The sequence below is a fragment of the Lissotriton helveticus genome, chromosome 4_1, assembly GCF_964261635.1.
Source record: "Lissotriton helveticus chromosome 4_1, aLisHel1.1, whole genome shotgun sequence".
In the NCBI taxonomy this organism is placed as follows: Eukaryota; Metazoa; Chordata; class Amphibia; order Caudata; family Salamandridae; genus Lissotriton; species Lissotriton helveticus.
In genome coordinates, this window is record NC_136063.1 from 1,134,473,757 (window position 1) to 1,134,497,440 (window position 23,684).

Below are 23,684 nucleotides of genomic sequence, written 5' to 3' on the forward strand. Positions count from 1 at the left end.
GGAGAGAAACAGTTTAATACCTCGTCGGTTTACTCCAGGAAAAATCAGGAGTAAAAAGGAAGGGTTGCGATTAACTTATACAGGCTAGTTCCACTTATAATGTAGATCACCAGCACTCGGCTGACGTCCGGACTGTTATACAAAGATTTGCGAGTCTAAATGGCATATACGCTAAGAGCATGCTATGTTTGACCATTGTCTCCACTCTAGCCCTCAAGCATGGGGGGAAACATGGCCAAATGAGCATAGCCCAGCGGGAATCTTCTCACTTCCTTCCTGAGGGTACGGGATGGTGTAAAGAAAAAACCAAGGCATAAAGCAATCTATAACGGAAAGGATATTAGGTTCGGGAGCTGGGTGGGTCAAACATCTAATAAGTGTCCAACGTAGTCTCAATAACTTGCCAAGAAATTCTCTGAAGGGATTCAGTCCGTACGAATTATTATTCGGAACTAGGATGATTATCTCTGACCTTGACAGTCAGACTTCAGTGGTGAAAGAAAAAGCTTTGATATCAAAGACCGTTTGGCTATTTTGCAGGACTTAAACAAAACAAGAAAAGACCTGAGCAACATAGTTGAAACAACAGCCAACAACCACTGAAGAACCACCACCTGTCCCAGCAAGACCTGTCTGGATTCCTAAAGTCGGGGATCTAGTCAGGGAGAAGATCGCGGTAAAGAAGGAATTTGGGCCTTCTTACAGAAAAGCAGTTCCTGTCTTGTCTGTCAACGGGACAAGATCAGTTGTACTACCGCCACTTGCTGGTAAAAAGGAGAACCGAGTTGTATCCATCGACCTGGTAAAACCACAACATGTGGCCGATAACAAACAGTAGGCCAAGTGGACTCCCAATAAGTAGCAGAACGCCAAGGTTTGCTACCAGTACAGAGGTCCTAACGAAGAGGCTCATCACATTCGAAACGCCTACAGAAGAACAACAAGGACTATGCAACAATGCAATAGAACTCAGACCTCTGAAAACCCAAATAAAAACATTTAGCAGAGACACACCAATCTACAATGAAGTACCAAGTGAAAATGCAAGAAACAGAAATCCTGAACCAATTGGAACAATTGACAGAACTGCATCCGGCTACTTCATAAACTTCGATGATTCCTCTGAAGGCTTCAGTGAATCAAAAACACAGCCATCATCAAAAACCTTTAAAGATAAAGCTAAAGAACTTTTGAAACAACTGAAAGAAACATATCTGATTTCTCCATGGATTGAATTTTGGGTGGGTTTTGGTGCATTTATCCTCATACTTTGGCTCATCATGATACTAACATTGGGACTCTTCATTGAGGGAAAATATGCAAAAATGGACACAGCAAGTCAGAAAATCAACTTGATCCTCAAACCACACACATCTTCACACGTCGAGAAAAGAGAACTTTCTTCAGCCAACTTCACAGCCAATCCGATACCTGTTGGGGTAGCCTGGGACAACACTGACTATGAAATTTATGGTCTGGTCGAAATCCTGAAATATCCACACCAAATTAAGATCTCCTTGAGTGACTTTGTAAAACCAAACTCATTTGCTGATGATTGGGACTTCGAAAGCATTAATAATATGATGTCTGATTTAGTAATGTCTGCTAAATTTACCAAACATGATTATTTGCAGGGTTCTTCAAATTATGATAGTATGTACTGTTATAACCACTATGGTAACCATTTTTTACATAGATCTGCACAACCTAGAAATGTTTTAAATTATAATCAATGGGAACATTGTGCAACACCTCCAAAAGGGAGCTCAAGAACCGTTTACGACAAATATTCATATTTTTCAGGTTTTAACACAAGTAATGCTGAAGCATTTTATTTTAAATTGTCAAACAAGACAGGGACCAAGACCATGATAACCAACACAAAATTGTTATATTCAGACTCATTCTTTGAACAAATGAATACTTTTGGTTTTGATTATTGGGACAAAAATGTTGAATTGAAAAGTGTTTGGGGTACAAAAGATTGGCAAGTACAGGGTATAGAAGCTTTGTTTAGAGCCTGCATGGTCCCAGAACAAATGATATTTTTAAATGACACTGTTCAACAGACAACCTGTCTTGGCTTAGCCAAAATCAAAGATTTAAATAAACCGTCTATTCCAAAGCCAACAATGTTTAGCAATAACTCTGATACAGATGAAGAGATAGACGTAAACCATATATTAAACCAAAACAGAACACATCCTGATTGGAAACAGTGGTTGATCTGGCCCACGGATACTAATAACTGTCAAGACAGATTCCTGAACAAAACGCAGGGGTTAAAAATGACCAGGCCAGACCCTAGATATCCTCAAAGACATCACCCAGGGATAATAACCACCTACAGTGTGGGCAAATTATGCCTTCAATGGCTACAAACTTCCACACTGGCAGAAATTAAGCAACACCTAACTTTACTTACTGATGGTGCTGACTTGCGTGATTTCACTATGGGACCACGCAAACAGCGTCAAAAGCGTTTCATAGCAGCCTCTGTATATGCAGCATACAATGAGGCCTGGAAGGTTACTCAAATTGAAACAGCAGAGAGAATACGGGAAATTGACTGTATTAATTTGGAAAAATCACTTTCTGTAGTGGACAATGGGTTAATGACTCTGTCCTCCAGAATTTTTTCTTTGGACAGCATTGTGTCTTCAGCAATCGATATATTATCGCAAGACTTACTGTTATTACAACACGGTCAGTCACAATTGCGTTCTATTGTACAGCTTGGCTGGACGTTACAAAATCTGCGTTCAGGCTATGTGCCTTGGCGTCTAATCAACACAATGTCATTATTCCAAATCTTTAACCTTACTGATAGACAAATCAGTATGGCACAAAAGGGTGCTGATTATACAATCTTGAGCATTGAAAAACTCGAAAGATTACCAGTGACAATGTCAGAACGACCTGTCAGTGAATGGATAATACATGGGATAATAAATATTCCAATCTCAACCTTCAGGTTTCAATACTGCCAAAAATATATACAGGCTGGCATGTACGAGAAATTGGGAAAGGGGTACCTTAAAACAACATGGAACCTGCCCTATTCACATGCATGTGTCAGTAATAAAGGACAGAAAGTGTTTCTTAGTGGCAACAATTGTGCGATGTCACTAAGTGGCACACTTCTGTGTAACGGAATTAGTTTGCATGGAGCCTGTGAAGGGAATTCATACAACCTTTCATGTCACCAACAAGGCGCACCTGCAACAGAAATAGAACCATTCTTTCAAAGACTCTATAATGGGAGTTACATTCTAATTGTAGACCGCAGATGTTGTAGTCTTATGCCCGGGACTCCTTATCTAGTAACTACTACTGCGAAGGTCAAGTGCTGTGGACGCTCGTTGTTCCCCAGCTCCTTCCCAGACAGGGAGGCAAGGGCATGGCCCGATTTGAAAATTACTTCTATTCGAATAGATACTTTAAGCAGAATGAAAACAGTGCTTCTTCAGACGCCTACCAGGCTCTCGTCATCAAAAGAGACGTATGATCTACAAGTCGCAAGGACGACTGCAGAGATACATACATTATTATCAACTAATTCCCCCGTACATTTCGCGGAAATCCTGAACGAAATCTTAAATATTTCCGATACCAATGGGGTCTCAAAGGTATTTAAGACAGTATTTTCAATGGCATTAACACCATTCAAAGCCATACTGGGTATTTTTCCAGATTTCGTCCATTTGATTTTTGGCGGACTTCCCCTGATCTTGGGACTAATTGCAGGAATCCTATTCTTAGTCCTTATTTTTCGTTATGGCAACCCATGTCACAGACAAAACTCTGGCGACAAGAGAAGAAACAATCCTAGCCATTGGATACCGGGACCGGATATCAAAAATCCTGGGACTCTCCCGGCTTAGAGACCTGAACATGACTTGGTTTCTATCATTTCGACCAATGTGGCAAAGATGTGTTTTACCTGTATTAAGGTGTCTGCTATGCGGAGAAGAATGCGTGTTAGACACATGTCTGACGCTACAATCGGATGCGCCGATGGATGCAGAAACATTGTTGAGCCCGATCAAGGTTCATGCTTTGTGCTGCCCTCAAAGGCTACCAATCCTGATGACGGCATTCGTGGAAGCTTCACCACTGCGATTGATGGGTAGTGAAGTTCAAGATGAAAGCAGCATCGAACAGGTACGACCTTCTGTCAGCAATGCGAATCAGAATGTCAATGGAGACAATCATGCACAAGAATGCATGATTACACCTATTTCCGAGTTAGTGGAACTTTCCCAGGAAGCTGTTGACAGTTTTTTCGAAAGCCTAAATGATATGATGTTCTCACCCGAACAGAAATAGAGACTTTTGAGCAAGCTCGCACACGGCGTTCCCTGAATTCGGCCTTCAACTTTAAATAATAAAGTCACATGAACTATTTTTCACTCCAGTTCACGGACAGCAACTCTTTCAGAAGCCCCAATTCATTTTTTCGGTTTTTCGGGACACTTATCTTCTGCTTAAAGTAAGAAACTATTCCTAAAGAACTAAGATTTCTATTTTTAGATACTTTATAGACTTTAGCTGCCCGCTGGTATGTTCACATATATTTTATTCTGTGATGGAATGGTCTCGAAACTTTTTTCTGTATTTAAGAAACCATTTCATGTGTAATTCTCATATACCAAATAAGCAATAATGTATACAAATGCGTGATTACTTTAGCATTATTCCATAGCTTGAGTGCATACGATATATATGTCTGCAAATTTTCCGTATATTTGAAGAATTTCAAAATGCATTTATGTATTTTGGGGTGGTAAGGTATACACACTACTCTATAGTATGTTGTACTATGTTATACTATGCCTAGATTAGTAAATATGTCCATAGTTAGCGTGGAGTGGGTGTCATGTATTCCTATAGGTTCTGAATCGGTCCCCCTATTCCTGACCCTATTCTAGTTAAACAAACCAACAAGTTAACTAGCAGTCAGCCCATGAGGCAGAAAACCCCCATGATGTAGATACCGTTATCTGACGCAGTCACACTACGGCACAGGAACGTGTTATCTGATTAAGTCATAACGCTTGCGATCTAATTAGACAAGCGATATTCCTCCAGCCCCTGATAAGGCATACGGAGTTCTCATAACAAATCAAACCTATGACAACCTGGGCAAAACCCTGCGGCCATTGTTTTGATTTCACCGAGAACTTCAGTAAAAGAATGTGCTAACGAGCAAGTCGTATGACATCTTTATTGACGTATCTATGTCCATCCTTACGTCAATCTCGGCACCTTAAAGGTATAAATATTACCGATCTTGCCCTATGCAAACACACGCGTGGTGACGAGACGGAGCAGCCATACTTGCCGAAGCCAAGAGCAGAGCAGACCCCGCTGGCAGCAGCCCCGCCTTTCTGACGCGCTGAGAGACGCGCTGCTTTCTCCTGCCGAGAATCCAGCACCGGCGTTTCTGGGTAGCCCTCGCAGGCAGCCTGGAATATCGAGACCAGAGAAAGAGATACCATTCCTCATTCATACTAACTTCCAGGTACAGAACTGAATAACCCCTCACAGAGAATTCTTTAGTTATTCACTTGGCAAAAACAAACTTAACTTAAACTGTAACTTTCTATTCCCGCCCACGTATTAGACTTAGGTCAGGTACACGGGGTAGGCGTATCTAGAAACACCAGTTGAGTACGTTTAGTCAAATGTATATGTGTATATAATATATTTTATTCATTCTAAACCTTCATATGGCTTAGAAACCATATCAATGTTTTTACAGTATTATTTTATACTATTGCTTTTAACGTATGCACTTTACTTAACTATAAGTATTGCAATAATATCGATCCATTTCTCTTGTATGAGAAAAGAGACTGATCAATAAATAACACCTTTTTATTGAACACGCCCGTCTCTTCCTTTTCTCTACATTCTGATGAGACTAAGAATGCACGTACTGACTGAGTAAAATAAATTGCCTTTTGTTCACACGACTCTCGAGATTTACTCTTGATTAGGGGAGAGCAAAGTTGTCATGTTCTATGGTTGTCAGAAACTAAATCCCTTCTTGTCTAATCAGGGAAGTTAAGTCCTCCTTGAACATTCGAGAAAGTTTCTAGTGAACTCTGAGCTAAGCTGGCAAACCCAAAACTTTAAGTCTAGTATCGACAGTAGTAGACCTAGTTAACGTCTGGCCTAGGCCTTTACTGCTGTAGGTATTATTCCAATGCGCAGAGCCTATTGGGATGATAGGAACTACACTACACCAGAAAGCACCCTGAGGGTCCTTCGGGAGGCAAGGAGGCCCAGCACTCGGAAGTGCTATGTTGCGAAATGGAAAAGATTCACAATATGGTTCAGACAAGAAAGACTTCACAATAAAATGAAGAGGGACTCCACAGTGCTAAAGTACCTGACGCACTTGCTGGAGAAGAACCTAGCTCATCCTCGTTAAGAGTTCACTTGGCAGCGATAGTCGCCTACACAAGGGGAGAAACTGGCAGGAGTTTCTTCACATCACAGGTGGTGAAGAGATTCCTAGAAAGTGCGAAAAGGATCGCACCACCCAAGCGGGTGCCGCCACCCGCATGGAACTTGAACATAGTCCTAACGGAACTCATGAAAGAGCCCTTTGAACCACTTCACAAGGCCTCCCTAAAGATGCTAACTATGAAAACAGCTTTCCTGGTTGCAATAACGTCCTTACGCAGAGTAAGCGAGCTTCAAGCGCTGACGCTACAAGAACCCTACATACAAATACACAATGATAGGGTTGTGATGAGGACTGACCCACACTTCATGCCAAAGGTGGTATCCAAATTTCATATGAACCAGTCTATACAGATACCGAGTTTTTTCCAAAAATCAACAACTAGCAGTCATGCACTACATTGAAAGGACGAAGGGACACAGGAAGACAAAACAGTTCTTTGTGTCATTCGCCAACAGCTTCATGGGGAAAGCAGTAACCAAAAAGACCATTGCACGATGGATCGCACAGACAATTCAACTCTGCCACAAGCGTGCAGGACAAGAGCTGGCAGAGGGGACACGTGCCCACTCCACTAGGAAGAAGGGCGCTACAATAGCCTTCCTGGCTAACACACCCATACAAGACATATGCCTGGCGGCAACATGGGCTTCAGTGCACACGTTCACGAAGCACTACTGTGTGGATATACAAATGAACAAGGAAGCTCAAGTTGGACAGAAGGTGCTACAGCACATATTCAATACCCAACGCTCATCTTCCACCCAGCCGCCACAGAGGTGAGAAACCGCTACAAAATCTATGCACAGCATAGTGAATCCAGAAAGATTCACGCTGCAAAACGAATAGTTTTCTTACCTGTCGGTGTAGTTTTGCAGCTTGAAGATCTTTCTGGATTCACTAGCGAACCCACCCACCTCCGCCAGAAAGATGAGGCTGGTGAGAGAAGAGGTGGATATATAAAAAAAAAAGGAGATTTAAGAACGTAAAAGTACGAAAGCGGTAAAATATCACCTTCATAGAACATTGCCATTACTTCGGAAACGAAAGAAACACGGAAAAAAAGAACCCGAAGATGGCGCCCAAGAGTGGGAGCTTCCGCAGGAAGCATGCTGACGTCACCGGAAATACACCCAAGGGGGTGTGACGCAGACGCCCACCTGGGCTACAAAAAAAAAAAGACTACGAATCCGGACCCAACCACAAGACCGCGGAATAATGCACAGCATAGTGAATCCAGAAAGATCTTCAAGCTGCAAAACTACACCGACAGGTAAGAAAAATATTCGTTTCTTACCTGTCGGTGTAGTTTTGCAGATTGAAGATCTTTCTGGATTCACTAGCGAATCCACCCACCTCCGCCAGAAAGATGAGGCTGAGAAAGAGGTGGTTAAAACAGGGACAATACTTAAACAGACCTTTTTGAAGGAAAAAGTGGTAAAACAAATTACTGAAGCATTGCCATACAATTCGGACACAGAACACAAACGGGGAAAAAAAGAATCCGAAGATAGCGCCCAAGCGTTTGTGACAGGAAGGACACCAAAAGGTGGGACGTCGACGCCCACCTGGGCTAAGAAAAAAAACAACAAAGAAAAGACTACGATTCCGGACCCAACCACTAGACCGCGGAATAATGCACAGCATAGTGAATCCAGAAAGATCTTCAAGCTGCAAAACTACACCGACAGGTAAGAAACTATTCGTTACACCGCATTGACCCAGCGTGATCTGACGCCTGCCCGAAATGTTAGGCCCCACATGCGGACTTCGCCCATATGACGTGGACATGCCCCAAGCTGGAGGTTTATTGAACATCCATTTTCAGCGAGCTGTCTAAGATGGTTGAGCTGGACATAGCCCCATCTCCTCGCCCTACTGGGGCATGTCCATGACCTCTCCAAGTCCAGGCGTCGCTTTGTCGTGATAGCGCTTCTTACTAGCCAAGAGTGAGGTGGCCATTAAATGGGTGGGTAAAACTAGACCCACACTTCAGACATGGTTACTCTGCATTACATACTGTAACACAACCAGTGAAACAAATGCTTATTTGCAGCCGCCCGCTTCTAGACCGGTGGACATCTGGCAACCCTTGTTAGCGTACGTACAGCGCTCACAGGAGCCCATCGATACACTATCACAGGCATCACAAGCATTGTAGGTTTTAAGGGACCTAAATAGGTGCTGTATTTTGATGAAGATTATGCTGTATAGGACCATTAGGTGTGCGGCAGCCACTGCATGTTTAGGTCAATTGCTGCACGGTCACCATCAACAGTGTGGACGTCGCTGCGTATCATGAGCTATCTGTTGAACACACACTAGCCATTGGACACTGTCCTGCTGTTTGTTATGTATCTTTTATACTATTACAGACCGGGTACACCATGATGCGGACCAACTGTCTTTTTCGGGTTTTTTTGTTTGTTTCTTGCTGTTGTACTTTGAAAATGCAAATAAACAAATGTATTTTAAAAAAAGTTTGTATATTACTCATGCCTTAGTGTGGGTGTATCATTCTGTTAGAAACACATGTAGCTCCCTGTCAATTTTCAGGCCCCTATCCACAGCTAGTAACTTCAGAATCCGTTGGCCCTCGCTACCGTGGGTACCACTTACTAGGGACTTCGAGTTGCTAAAGCCCTGGTCAATTGGAGATCATTTGAGCATTTACTTTGTTTTGTGGAAAGAACACTTGCACTGGGGACCTGGTTAGCAGAACCCAGTGCACTCCAGTTTGTTGCATCAAATGCCAGGCAAAAATTGGGGGACTACTGGAACAAAGGCCCAGTTTCCTACACGGGTAGTGCTAAGCATTTGTACTCCGAGGCAATAAATGAGGCTCTCAAAAATAAATCCGAGACCAATTTAGAAAATGATCTCGTTTTTATATCAATTGTGATACCAAGAATTTTGTTATCAAGTCATTTTTTCTATTTTGCATTTCACTGGTAAATTAATAGTTCACTAAAATATGCAGCAATTCTTCCCTATGGTAGTGCCCTGATTGGGGAACACGCCTCCTGGCTAGCTCATTTTCCCGGCTGTCCTGATGTCAAATGGGCCCTGGACAGGGATTGAAATTTCATCTGTCTGGTGAAGTCTTAGGTTGCATATCCGGCTTTGATATGCTGATTACTTAGCCATATTGCTTGGAGGAGGTGACTGCACCTTCAGCCGGCGCAGTCACTGTTTCTGCCCTCTGAGTGCGGGCTCTCACCTGCAGGGGTTCAGGAACCGGTCTGTGGTTGGAGACTGATCTACACAAGTAAGCCAGTATACCAGTAGTTGGTAGGTTTTCAGGGGGCACTTGTAAGGTGCTTTCTGGGTACATTTATTAAAGCCATCACTGGCAATAGTGTGGGTTTATTAATATGAGATGTTTGTTACCAAACAGCTCTAGTGTTAGTGAAGCCATCATGTAACTGGGGAACTCTTAATTGGCAGTGTCAAGTGTATATATTTAAACTTGCTTTCCTGCTCACTTGTAATATGTAAGAATCAACGTAGACATCACAGGGGCATGTCTGCTTAATCCGATATGTACACATGTAGTATAGTGCACCCTGCCTTAGGGCTGTAAGGCCTGCTGTAGAGGTGACTTACCTATACTGCATGCAGTGTCTTCAGGCATGGCACCTAGGGTAGTGCCATGTTGTTTACCTTTTCTCTGCACCATGACATGCTGCCTGCAATGGCAGTTTGCATGTGGGTGCTGAGGGGTCCCTTATTGTGGCGCAATACATGCTGCAGCTCTCAGGGGACCTTCCTTAGCCTCCCTGCCCTACTTACCAGCGGTACAGTTTATTTGGTCCTTACAAGGGGTGCTAAAGGTATTGCCCATTGAGGGAACACCTGTACAATTTTAGGGAAAGTTTTGGCACTCTGGACCTAGATAGCAGGAACCAAGTGCACTTCTGTCTAAATTGAATCAGCTACCAGGCAAAATGTGGGGTGACCATGTCAGAAAGGGGCACTTTCTTTCAGGTGGCACAACCAGTGCTGCAAAGCCTGGTGTACCCCTCCAACTTACATTCTCTGGGTACTGTGGTACCATATAATAGGGCCTTACAGGTAAGTTGGCATTTTCCAATTTGGTACCGTCAATCGATGTACACTTTAGAGTCAGGGCACTGGCAGCCAGGTCAGGTTAGCAGGATCTGTTAACTATGCAAAATGGAAGTGTCACCCAGAATCAGCCTCACTTAGTGCCCTGTTTGGCTTCTGAATACCTAGAATTTAGACACCTACAGTTGTCCCCTGAACAATGGAAATCCTGCCGAAGGCTTGAAATCCAAGCATTAGGAAGTGCTACACGGACAAGTGGAGCAGATGCATACACTGGTGCAGGAGCAACCAAAAAATGGAATCCAGGACCAAGCATGTTACGGTACTGATATACCTCACCCAGCTATTGGATAGCTGCTTGACCTAAGCATTACTAGTGGTCCTTCTATCCGCTGTAGAAGCCAACACCAGAGGAGCAACAGCTAACTGTCTCTTCACTCTTCCAGTAGTGGAAAGATTCCTCAAAGATAAGAGTAGCGCTACCAAGGGCTGTGCCAACGCCAATGTAGAACCTGAACACGGTACACACAACTTATGACAGCCATTTGTGCCAATGCGGAGCTGAAGTTTCTGACCTTAAAAACAGCATTCCTAATAGTGAGTTGGGAGCACTGACAATCCAGGAACCAATACTTAGATTCCACAAGGACGTCTTGTGAACAAGCCTTCAATTGCTGCCCAACGTTTTATCACCATTCCATGTCCATCAAAGCATCCAACTGCCAGCTTTTTCCAGAATCCAAAGTCACAGGCTGAAAGAGCTTTGCACACATTAGACGTGCGAAGAGCACTCCTGTATTAACTACAAGAAACCCACATATTAATATTGAACACTTTAACATATACACAAGATAAAACAATACGTGTGTAAAAAACTTGTACAAATTTATTCTTATTAATAAAAACACAAAGAATCATATGTTAAAAATTATGGTAACACCATATTGCGATTAAAAAAAGGAGAGAAAGAAAACCTTTTCCTCTGACAGTGTGAAATCAAACCCAACACAATATCACGAAAATTGTGTTGGGTTTGATTGTGTTTTTATTAATAAGAATAAATTTGTACAAGTTTTTTACACACGTATTGGTTTGTTTTATCTTGTGTATATGTTAAAGTGTTCAATATTAATATGTGGGCTTAATGAATGTTTGGTGCCAAGGGAAACATTCTATTTTACTTTGAATAAGTACCCTATTCCCCTGGTATAAGGGGTCTCTCTCATTCAAATCAAGAAATTAACTACAAGAAACCACAGCAGTTAGAAAAGGGAGCCAAATCTTCCTCTCCTTTGCCAGAGCGAGCAAGGACAGACCATTTACGAAAAGGACAATTGCACGTTGGCTATTGGAAACTATACAAGCCTGCTATACAGGGGCTGGAAAAACTGTCCTCAAGCTTCAGCGCAATATTAACCAAGAAAAAGGGTGCAACCCTAGCATTCATAGAAAACCTACATATTCGCAACATCTGCATGTCCCCAACTCTGTCATCCCCTCATACCTTCACTAAACATTACTGCATGGTCAGCCAAATAAACAAGCAAGCACAGGTGGGACAGAGTGTGCTACAACACCTTGTTGCAAACGCACCCACATTTCAACCCAGCCTACCCAAGGAACCAAACGCTGCTGCGTATTAAGATGCACAACATGTGAATCCAGAAAAGGATTCATGAAGCAATCTAAAATGCTTACTTGCCAGTAGTTTGAGGTCTGAAGTAGTTTCTGGATTCACATGTGACACACCTGCCACCCTGGAAATGAGGGTAAGAGCAAACAGGCGAAGCGAACAACGCTTCAAAGCAAGGAAAGTTCCAGGCATGACAGACGCAAGAGGAAAAAAGAATCTGAAGATGGCGATCACACACAGGAACTTCTGGAGCGCAGTCTAACGTCATATGGCGGGCAGCCTTACCACCTTATTGTGGTCGACACCCCCAAAAAAATAGCTAGAAGAGGGACAAACAAACATGATTCCAGACATAACCACTAGATTGTGGCATAGTTCCACAGAATGTGAATCCAGATCACTCTTCAGGTTGCAAAACTGCTCCTACCGGTAAGGAGCAGTTTTATTTTCTCAATCTGTTCCACAGCAGGCCTGACATGCTGAGTATCATTACAATATCCGATATGTTAGAATGAAATAAAATAAATTTGCTAGGATTTTTTTGTACAAATATGAATAGCTGCAAATGTAAAAAAAAGAGATGGAGGATAGCACTAAGGAGTGAGGAGTGGAAGGCGTGTTTGTGTTTATTTTTGCTTCTTTTTAAGATTAAGCAATGCTGGTTGCCTTTTGACTCTGTTGATGCTAGAGAAATGCTTAATAAGTGGTTATTTTGAATTTGTACGATTACGTTTTTTAATTCTTTTGGTTTGTTTTATAGGAAACTTATGAAATTGAGTCTGATGCCGAGGCAGTACTCCTAATGACCATTACACAGGAACTCAGTGAGATTTTAAAGGCTTACTGTTTGAAAGTGAAAGAAGAAACTGTAAGTAAATATGAAGTTTTAAGTATGACTGCAAAAATCTATTAAAGTAACATGTTCACTATATATATTTTTATGAATTACAATGCTTGGGCTTTGTTCCCAAGTAGCAGAGTGCTGTACAAAGGTTGGTAGCTGAGGCAAGATGAGCGAGATGAAGACTGGGGCATGCTGGTTTGAGAAGAGGAATTACCATCAATAAGTAGCCCGTCGGAGACCATAATCTTGCTTGTCAGATATGTAGGGTTCATGTTCAACACTTAAATCAACGTGAAACCTAATGTTTTAGCTTTCCAAGTAACAGTAATCACATTACTGATGGTCAGGTTGTCCTATGTGGAGCCATGTTTAGGCCTGCTATACCTTAAGCCTCAGCTTACTTTTAGCAGTAATGAGAACCAGCAACCTGCTGCCGATCCAGCCTTCTGATCTGTCTTGATTAAGCGCTGTGTTGCTGTGGGAGGACCGGGAGCAGCTGATTTTGATCGCTCCATACTGGGCAAGAAGGATCTGGTATGCAGATCTGTTTGCTCTCGGTGTTCAGCTGCCTCTTTCCCTTTTTTCAGTGGAGTGTGTGTGATATATAATTTTTTTTTTCTGGGCGAGGGGGGGTTTGCAATAAATAATTTTGGAAATCGGAAACCAGCTTGCTGACCATTTTTGCAACTTGATGAAGTTGTTTCGTGCTGTTATATCTATATGTATATATGTGTGTATATATATATATATATATATATATATATATATATATATATATATATATATACACACACACACCTCCATTTGGGGAGCCCCCGACCCTGCAGGGCGGCCTCTGAAACCGGGCACGGAGAGTCCCGGCAAAATTCCACATCGTCAAGCACCAAAGCAGAGGCCCTTTTTAGGTTTCAGAAAGCATTTAATGAAACAAAAGTCCTGTAGTACCAACTAGGTTCGGCACAGATAGCCTTGGTCACGGGCAGGAAATGACATACATAGTGCTTGTGCCTGCAATTTATTGGCGTTTCCGTGGTCACCTGACAGATTAAAACATCAAACTCCCAGAATGCACCATAATGTAAGAGTAAGTGATGGAAAGTTAATTATGTTCACTGTTAGTAAAATGCACTATTCAGCACTCTGATGCATTCAAAAATGGTTCGAAATGTTAATCCAAATGGTAATCGTGCAGGATTCCAAATCAAAGGCAAAATGCTCAAATAACGTCCTGCTCCATTCAAATGTCTGTCTGAATGATTGAAAGGGGAATCATGCCCCACCCAAATCCCTTCCAGCGCTGCCGTTCGTGGTCCACAATGGCATTACCTCAGTAGTTCAAGCGGCAGCGTGTGGGTCATGCTCCCTCAATTAAACAACACCAAAACACCTCCGTTTGGGGAGCCCTCCATGTTCAGCTGCCTCTCCCTTTTTTCAGTGGAGTGTGTGTGTGTGTGTGTGTGTGTGTGTGTGTGTGTGTGTGTGTGTGTGTATATATATAGATATATCTCAAATCACTTTCTCCTTCCTTGCGGTCAAAGATAACAAAGGACACAGCAGGGCATTCTGAGGCTGCAATTTATTGGGGTTTGTGTGCACAACCGGTTTCGGCGTGATCCTTCGTCAGGTGCTAACGTCCAAAGTGCGTGCTTGCCATTTTCGTGTTTTATGGGCTCCTCCTCCTAGTGGCTTCGGAGCCTCACCTGCATTCAATTAATCCTGCTTGCGCTGATACTGGGGACTACCAGTCCCACAATGCTGCATGTAGGTAATCAAATGTCCTGGCAAGTCGCAGTGATTTTAATGCAGTGTCCGCCTCTAATTCCCTTCTTTCTGCCACAGCTTTCTCAGGGGCATGGGTCGGCAACACGAGTGTGGTAACCGCGTTACACTGAGCAGTCTTAGTCCGCTGAACCGCAGCGGTACTTCAGCACCTGGTACACGCTTGTGGCGGTTCACGGATATTCCAACACTTGGCTTAACTTCAATTTTTCCCATATCTCCGTGACCGCTTCTTTGAAAGGGTCCTTTGCGAGCCCCTTGGGTAGAGCGGTAACATCAAATCACTTTCTCCTTCCTTGCGGTCAAAGATAACAAAGGACACAGCAGGGCATTCTGAGGCTGCATTTTATTGGGGTTTGTATGCACAACTGGTTTCGGTGTGAGCCTTCGTCAGGTGCTAACGTCCAAAGTGCGTGCTTGCCATTTTCGTGTTTTATGGGCTCCTCCTCCTAGTGCTTTGGAGCCTCACCTGCATTCAATTATTTATTTAAAGAGTTTTATATAGCGCTGACTAGACCCTGAGGTATCAGAGCGCTTTACATGAGGATATGCGAGTTACAAGTTTCAAATTACATACGTTACAAGATCATAGTTAGACATAAGGAAAAAAGAAGCAATGTGACAGTAATTAGTCAGAGGAAGGGGGAGGAGGGGGACACAGCAGGGAGAAACAGTGTCCAAAGTCCGGCTGGGTAGGTGACGGCCAAGGGGGTGAACCAGGGCTGATCTCCTCTATAGCTGTCTAGGCAGCTCCACCGGGCTTCGGCCATATTGCTCAGTCTTTGAGCACAGTTTCTTTTAAAAGTCTTTCTGCGTTGCCATTTGAGTCATGACAGGTAAGTCTTTGAGTATATTGTTTTGCAGCGTGAATCTTTCTGGATTCACTATGCTGTGCATATTCCGCAATCTGGTGGTTGGGTCCGGAATCGTAGTCTTTTTTTTTTTTTTTTTTTTTTTTGTCGTAGCCCAGGTGGGTGTCGACGTCCCACCATTTGGTGTACCTTCGGTGACGTCTGCATGCTTCCGGCGGAAGCTACCATCCTTGGGCGCCATCTTCAGATTCTTTTTTCCGCCGTTGGGTCTGGATCGTCGCGTGAAGCTCCAGAAGTTTTGGAGGAGAAAAGGAGGAAATACAGCAACTCTTCGACAGTGAAGACCTGAGAAGATCGGGAGAAGAGGACCATCAGAGAAGACACGACGAAGAAAGGAAAGAACTTCGAGATCTTCGACGTCCTTGGAGGAATGCGCACACAGGGGGCCCCCTGAGCGCAGGGATGTACAAGACACCCTTTAAATTCTGCAAAAACTGCCACCACAAGTTCGCGCAGAAGGACCAGCACCCGGTCTGCAACCGCTGCTTGCCAATCGACCACGAGAGCAGAGACTGCAATGCCTGCTCCGTCTTCAAGCCGAAGACACTCCGAGTTCGAGAGAGACAGAGGACAGCTCACCACACGATGCAGGGCAAGGGCCAGGCCCCGACGCTTTACGAACTGGGCCTCTCCACCGACGACTAGGACAACATCGCCGAAGGTCCAGATGACTTCACGGTCGCAGAGACCGATAAGAAAACGCCTGACAAGGTAAGAGAGTCTACGACCCCGAAAACCCCCACAGGGTCTCGAGAGGCAGACTCTCGAAAGTCAGAGCCCAAAGCCTCGAAAGGAGCACCGGCGCCGAAAACTTCGACGACCGAAGATCCATCCTCCGAAAAAGAGCCCAGCGGATCCTTCGAGAAGGACTCGCGGAGGCCGAAGACCAGCGAAAAGCATAGGTCATCGAAGCAAGCCCCCGAAAAAGGGTCTTCGACTTCGAAGGGAAAGGAGCCGAAGAAAGTTTCGACTACTACGCCGAAAAGAGCAGCCGAAACGCTCGACGACGAGCAGGCTGCAGAGATGCAGAGAAAGAAAAGAAGGCTCGAGGCCGAAATGGAGAATATCCTTCAGAGAAAGAAGGACTTTGATGAAAAGATGAGAAGTTACAGGATCCCCTCGAAGCCGGCACCGGCAGTCGCTGAGGTATAGGAGCACGAGGAGTTCGACGTCGAAGAGATGCTGAAAACTCCGGACCCCTCGGAGCACGAGGAGGAAGAAGATCTCTACTACACAGAAGGGGATTACGGGGAGCAGCAGTCAAGCTACGGCTCAGGTTCTTCGACGGCCCAAGACCAGGAATGGCAGGACATCGAGGCCGAAAACCCGGAGGAGGCTGTGGAGACATACCCCTCGAGGCCTTCGCCACCGGATGACATTGGGTCATACAATGAGGTGGTCAGGAAGGCGGCAGCAGCCTATGGAGTTAAGCTGGAAGAGGAGAAGCCAAAAGGAGATTTCCTGTTGGAAACATTGCTCCCCACGCAGACAAGAAGCCAGTTCTTGCCCATGCTCAAGAGTATCACAGACCAGGTGAAGGAAGCCTTCAAGGACCCGGCTACATGCAGATCAGTAACACCGAGGACGGAGAAGAAATACAAATTCTCCTCCCAGGACCCAGCTTACATCAAGGGATCCTTTACAGCAGACTCCATAATCGCTGCAACGGCCAGAAAAAGGGCAAACGTCCCATGGACCTCCACCTGACCAGGAAAGCAGGAGGATGGATCTAACGGGCAGGAAAATAGAGAGGAACGCCGCAGCGCACTGGCGGATGGCAAACTCCAACGCCCTCCTGAATAGACATCAATACCAGCATTGGGATGAGATGGGCCAATTGCTCAAGCACCTCCCGGAACAATACCGTGAGAGGGCATCACACCTTGTGGAAGAGGGGAAAAGCATCACTAACTCGTGCCTGAAGACAGACTTTGATGGGGCAGAAACATCCAGCAGACTGATGGCTATAGGCATCACAGAGAAGGCAAGCCTGGCTCAGGATCTCATGCTTCAAGGCTGAGGTTCAGAACAACATCCTGAACACACCCTTCAACGGTGAAACACTGGTCGGAGCCCCAGTTGATGAGAAGCTCACCCAACTGAAGAAGTACAACGAGACGGCAAGGTCCATGGGGGCCCTGCAATTCAGGGGGATGAGAAGGGGCACTCCTACACGGAGGCCGAACGGCAGGGGTGGAAACCAGCAAGGGCAATCACACCAGGCATTCCACCAGGGGCAACAGAGTGACATCCAAAGTCACCAGGGCCAGCAGAGGCAAAACTGGAACTATCAGAACAGGGGCCAGTCCTTTCGATCAAGAGGAAACGGACATGGCCAGAGAAGGAAAGGCGGTGAACAACCCCCCTCAAGTGACTGCTCACGGGAAAAGGTGCCCACCCACTCGAACCCTCCGAGGGAGGAGCACGGAAGAAAAAAGGAGAGGGCTACACGGACAAGACACAAGGGAACATGTAACACCAGTAGGAGGAAGATTGAGATTTTTTCTCCAGGAGTGGAGAAAAATAACAGACAAGTTGGATACTCAACATTATGCAGTTCAGATACTGCATAGTTGGAAAAGAGACCACCAAACAGAAATCCAAAGAAAGGAGAGCACTCGGGAAGAGAGCTGCGATTACTCCAAGAGTTAGCTCAAGAACTCCTCCTCAAAGCGGCCATCAAACTGGTTCCATTCAAAGAGCGGAACAAGGGAGTGTACTCCAACTACTTCCTGGTGCCAAAAGTGGACGAAAGTCTAAGACCCATCCTGGACCTACGGTTCCTAAACAAATACGTAAAGACTCAAAAATTCAAGATGACGTCCATACAAGAGGTCATCCTGCAGATAAAGGCCGGGGACTTTTTGTCCACCATAGACCTCAAAGATGCGTACCTGCACATTCCCATAAACAGGCAGCACAAGCACATGCTAAGATTCACAGTGAACAAGGATCACTACCAATTCACGACCCTGGCATTCGGCCTAAAGTCCGCACCAAGGGTGTTCACCAAATGCCTCGCGGCAGTGGCCGCACATCTAAGAAGAAAGGGGATACACGTGTACCCCTACCTCGACGACTGGCTCGTAAAGGCAAGCTCTTACAGGACATGCAAAGATCATGCAGAACAGGTCACAAGAACGCTAGCAAGCCTGGGATTCTCCATACACTGGGGAAAATGCTCAATGGAACCAGAGCAAGTGAAAATCTTCCTGGGAGCTCAAATCGACACCGTCCAATGCAGGGTGTTACCCAGCGAAAAGAGAACACTCAGCCTACTGAGGGGGAAACGTCACTACCAGAAGGGGTGATCTTCGACAGTGAGGACTGTGAGCAAGATCTTGGGGATGATGGCGTCATGCATACACCTGGTCCCCAATGTACGCCTACAAATGAGACCACTCCCAAGAGTGGCTGCAACAGCAATGGTCACAAGCTACAGGAAGTTGGGAGGATCTAGTGGTTGTAACGCACAGGGTGCAGAAAGAAATAAGGTGGTGGACCAAGGAAAGAATTACAGTAGGGAAACCTCTAACACCACCGGACCCAACAGTGACCATCACCACAGACTCATCCCAGAAGGGATGGGGCGCACACATGAACAGGCTCAGAGTGAGGGGTCTATGGAGCCCTACAGATGCAGTCAGACACATCAATTACCTTGAATTGAAAACAGTGTTGCTAGCCCTCAAGGCCTTTCAGAAACACCTGTACAACCAGAAGGTGCTAATACAAACAGACAACACCACAACAATGTTTTACATAAACAAACAGGGGGGAACTCCATCATTCCCTCTGTCAAGCTTGGCACAGGAAATCTGGAGATGGGCTATACCACTAAAAATAGACCTGCTAGCCATACACCTGCCAGGGAAGGACAATGTAGAAGCGGATTGGCTCAGCAGGCAGACTTCAGCGTCCCATGAGTGGGAACTCCATATTCAGGAAACAGACTATTCAGGAGATGGGGCACACCAACAATAGACCTGTTTGCAACACGCCGGAATGCAAAATGCCAATACTTTGCATCCAGGCAACCAGAGGCACTATCACAGGGGAATGCCCTATGGATACGCTGGTCAAAAACATTTGCCTACGCTTTTCCCCCCCGATACCACTGATCCCCAGGGTTCTCAGCAAATGCATGACGAACAACATGACGCTCATCCTGGTGGTACCACAATGGGCCAGGCAGACCTGGTACTCTCAGATAATGGAGATGGCGCAGGCCCCCCCCCCCCCCCCCCCCCCCCCCCACACAAGTTCTCAAAAAGAAGAGACCTACTCTCCATGGAAAACGGAGAAGTTCTACACCCAGAGCCGGAGAGCCTCAACCTCTCAGCCTGGCTCCTGAGGACTTAGCAGTTCGCACATCTAAAACTACCAGAGAGCACCCTGCGGGTGCTGCGTGAGGCAGGAAGGCCCAGCACACGCAAGTGCTATGGGGAAAAATGGAAAAGATTCACTCAATGGTGTTGCAAGAAAAAACTGCATAGGAAACTGACCAGGGAATCTACGGTGCTAAGGTACCTCATGCACCTAATTAAAGCTAAGCTAAGCTCATCCTCGCTGAGGGTGCACCTGGCAGCGATTGTGGCATACACAAGAGGAGAAACAGGGAGAAGCTTCTTTACATCCCAAGTCGTAAAAAGATTCCTGGGAAGGGGCAAAAAGAATAGCGCCACCATGAAAGCACCTTCGAACCCATCCACAAAGCATCACTGCAAATGCTAACCATGAAAACGGCCTTTCTAGTAGCAATTACCTCGCTACGAAGGGTGAGCGAACTGCAGGCACTCACACTGCAGGAACCCTACATCCAGATACAGTGACAGGGTTGTGATGAGGAGAGACCCACACTTCATGCCAAAGGTGGTGTCAAGGTTCCACATGAATCAGAGTATTCAGATCCCTAGCTACTTCCAAAACCCCACTACAAGCGCTGAGAGGTGGCTCCACACTCTTGACGCAAGAAGGGCTGTGATGCACTACATTGAAAGGACGAAGGGACACAGGAAAACAAAACAGTTCTTCGTATCCTTCGCAAACAGTTACATGGGAAAACCAGTGACTAAAAACACCATAGCCCGATGGATCGCACAGACAATACAATTCTGCCGCTAACAGGAGGGGCCACTCCACCAGGAAGAAAGGAGCAACAATTGCTTTTCTGCCCAACACACCAATTCAGGACATATGCCTGGCGGCAACATGGGCTTCAGTGCACACGTTCACTAAGCACTATTGCGTGGATGTACAAATGAACAAAGAAGCACAAGTAGGACAAAAGGTGCTTCAACATATATTCAACAACCAACGCTCATCTTCCACCCATCCGCCACAAAAGTAACGAAACCCGCTACAAAATCTATGCACAGCATAGTGAATCCAGAAAGATTCACGCTGCCAAACGAATAGTTTCTTACCTGTCGGTGTAGTTTTGCAGCTTCAAGATCTTTCTGGATTCACTAGCGAACCCACCCGCCTCCGCCAGAAAGATGAGGCTGGAGAAGAAGGTGGAAACAAATAAAGAAAGCAAGTTCGAGCTTACAAGATACGTTAAAAAGAGGATTAAAAAAACATAGCCATGGATTCACTACAAACACAGAAAACAAAGAGACAGAAAAAAAAAAGAATCCGAAGATGGCGCCCAAGGGTGGTAGCTTCTGCCGGAAGCATGCCGACGTCACCGAAGGTACACCAAATGGTGGGACGTCGACGCCCACCTGGGCTACGGAAAAAAAAGAGCGAAAAAAGACTGCGATTCCGGACCCAACCACCAGATTGCGGAATATGCACAGCATAGTGAATCCAGAAAGATCTTCAAGCTGCAAAACTACACAGAGGTAAGAAACTATTCGTTCCCTTTAGTCATGTGCTTGGCCCTAATTGGCAGACAAGATGTCAATTTGCGACCTTGTTGGATACTTTTTGGTATCATAAGGGTTGCTGAGCGGATCAGACCTGTTACACGCGCAGCTCTCATTCCAGCCTGTGTAAAATGGTGGTGATAACTCCCCTTGCAGTATCAGGATACTAGCCAATTATTTAATAATGCAGCCGGCCCAACTTGAAACACTCCGGAAGTGAAGGCACGCTAATGGAGGCAGTAGAGTAATCCGCAGCACAGTTATAGGTCATAACTTCCCCACAAGTCCCAGCAGCCCCGTCTGCACCAGCTGGTGTCAAGAACTCAGAAGAGTTCGGGGTCTAGATCTGTAAAATATCCACCTTCTGTCCCAGCCCGGTAGAGCATTGATTGGGGAAGCGGTGCTCGAAACCCCGTGCAGACCTATCTCTGAACACAGAGCCGGGCGCTCACGCAGATCTCCCTCAGCATGCCACACGGCCCCGGCAAGAGCACACCTCCGGGGCCGCCGGTGCTCGCGTGAGTATAAAACCTCACCGGGAGGGTAGCGCGCAGCTCTCTGCGTCGGCAGTGTCGTCTTCAGTCCGCGGCTCGACACAGCATACACCGCCTCACAGGGCTAGCCCTGAGCCGGATGGTTCAGCGGAGATCGCCCGGCCGCCATCGCAGCCACGAGGAAATATACAGCACTCGTCGTCCAGGCACAGCGGCCGCTTTTCCAACTGCCGAACTCAGCATCCGGCAGTTTCAGAAGTCAACAATCGCCTCCGTCCAGAGATCGGGGTCGATGGGCATGTTAGGAGCAGTATAATTAAAGGATTATAAAGGCGGCCGGCAGAGCAACACAACAGCGCGGCCATCTTGCCGTAAAAAAAAAAAAGATACTGGGGACAACCAGTCCCACAATGCTGCATGTAGGTAATCAAATGTTCTGGCAAGTCGCAATGATTTTAATGCAGTGTCCGCCTCTAATTCCCTTCTTTCTGCCACAGCTTTCTCAGGAACAATGGTCCCTATTATTGGAAGCAATGGTCTGTGAAGACAATGATCATACACTTAATAGGTGAAATGACTTTTGTCCAGCCGGACAAGAAATGTATTTTCAATTAATTAGAGGAATACTTTAAGAGAATGGGAGAACCATTCAATGTCAAGCGGGCACAGCCGTGACCCATACAATACAAGACAAGACAACAAAGAACTGGTGGCCAATAAGGCAAAGCAAAAGTTGCATCTGTATACTATTAGTCAGTTGTTACAGATTTTGAATTTCATTACATCACACCACTGCAATAAATAATTCTGTCATATATTGCGTTTGGGGGTTCAAAGGTCTGACCTTTGAACCCCCAAAGGCCACCAGTTCTTTGTTGTCTTGTCTTGTATTGTATAGGTCACGGCTGTGCCTGTGAGAAGTTGGCCTGATACAAAGTGCTCACTAGAATAGTGAACATTATATATCAGTCCAAACAACCCTTATTGATGATTGGTTGTAAGTCAACCTTCTAGACCAGCTATCCTAGTAGCATGGATACGAGCAGTCTAAGGCTAAGACTCTAGAGGGCGTGTTAAGCCAGCTGTTTTACCATCACATTACCCCTTGAACACCAAGTGAAAGGACACCACACAAGTTGTTATGAAAATAAACAGATATTTATTTATAACAAGACTACCCTGAACTCTTTGAGTCAGGGAGCTAAGCACACAACAAAACTCTTAAGAAAATACTTTAAGTCGCACAATTTACACAAATGCCCTAGGGGCACGAAAAGCCATATACTCAGTAAGTGGAATGCGAACTTGCTAGCAGGTAAGTAATACTTTTCTAGACTCAGGAATCGCTAGGCCTACAATTCTAAACACTGGGAATAGATGCAGGAGGCCTGTGGACGTCGTGTGCAGAGTGGGAACTCTCACGCGTAAGGCGGGAAAAAGTCTACGGAGGCTAGCAGTTGCAAAGTTACTGTTCTCGGGCGAACCCGACTAGGTGGGTCGAAAACGGGAGTGGATCCGAACACTTAGGGTGTTGGACTACGCTGGAGCACCGGAGTACTCAGTTTACCTAGCCCAGGGGCTGCGGCTGCATAGGGTCGAAGTTGCGTCGGAAACCCACGTTGAAGAACCAGGAGCCTGAAGAAAGAAGT

At 45.4% G+C, this 23,684-nt stretch overlaps 1 protein-coding gene across 1 annotated transcript in view; it reads left to right on the forward strand.

Annotated features, from left to right (window-relative positions):
• Positions 1-23,684, forward strand: part of LOC144829022 (uncharacterized) — a 384,583-nt gene that overhangs the window by 264,185 nt on the left and 96,714 nt on the right. The window contains exon 12 of the mRNA XM_078687737.1: positions 12,937-13,044. Within this exon, the coding sequence (XP_078543863.1) occupies positions 12,937-13,044 (108 nt within the window). The remainder of the gene's footprint in view (positions 1-12,936; positions 13,045-23,684) is intronic.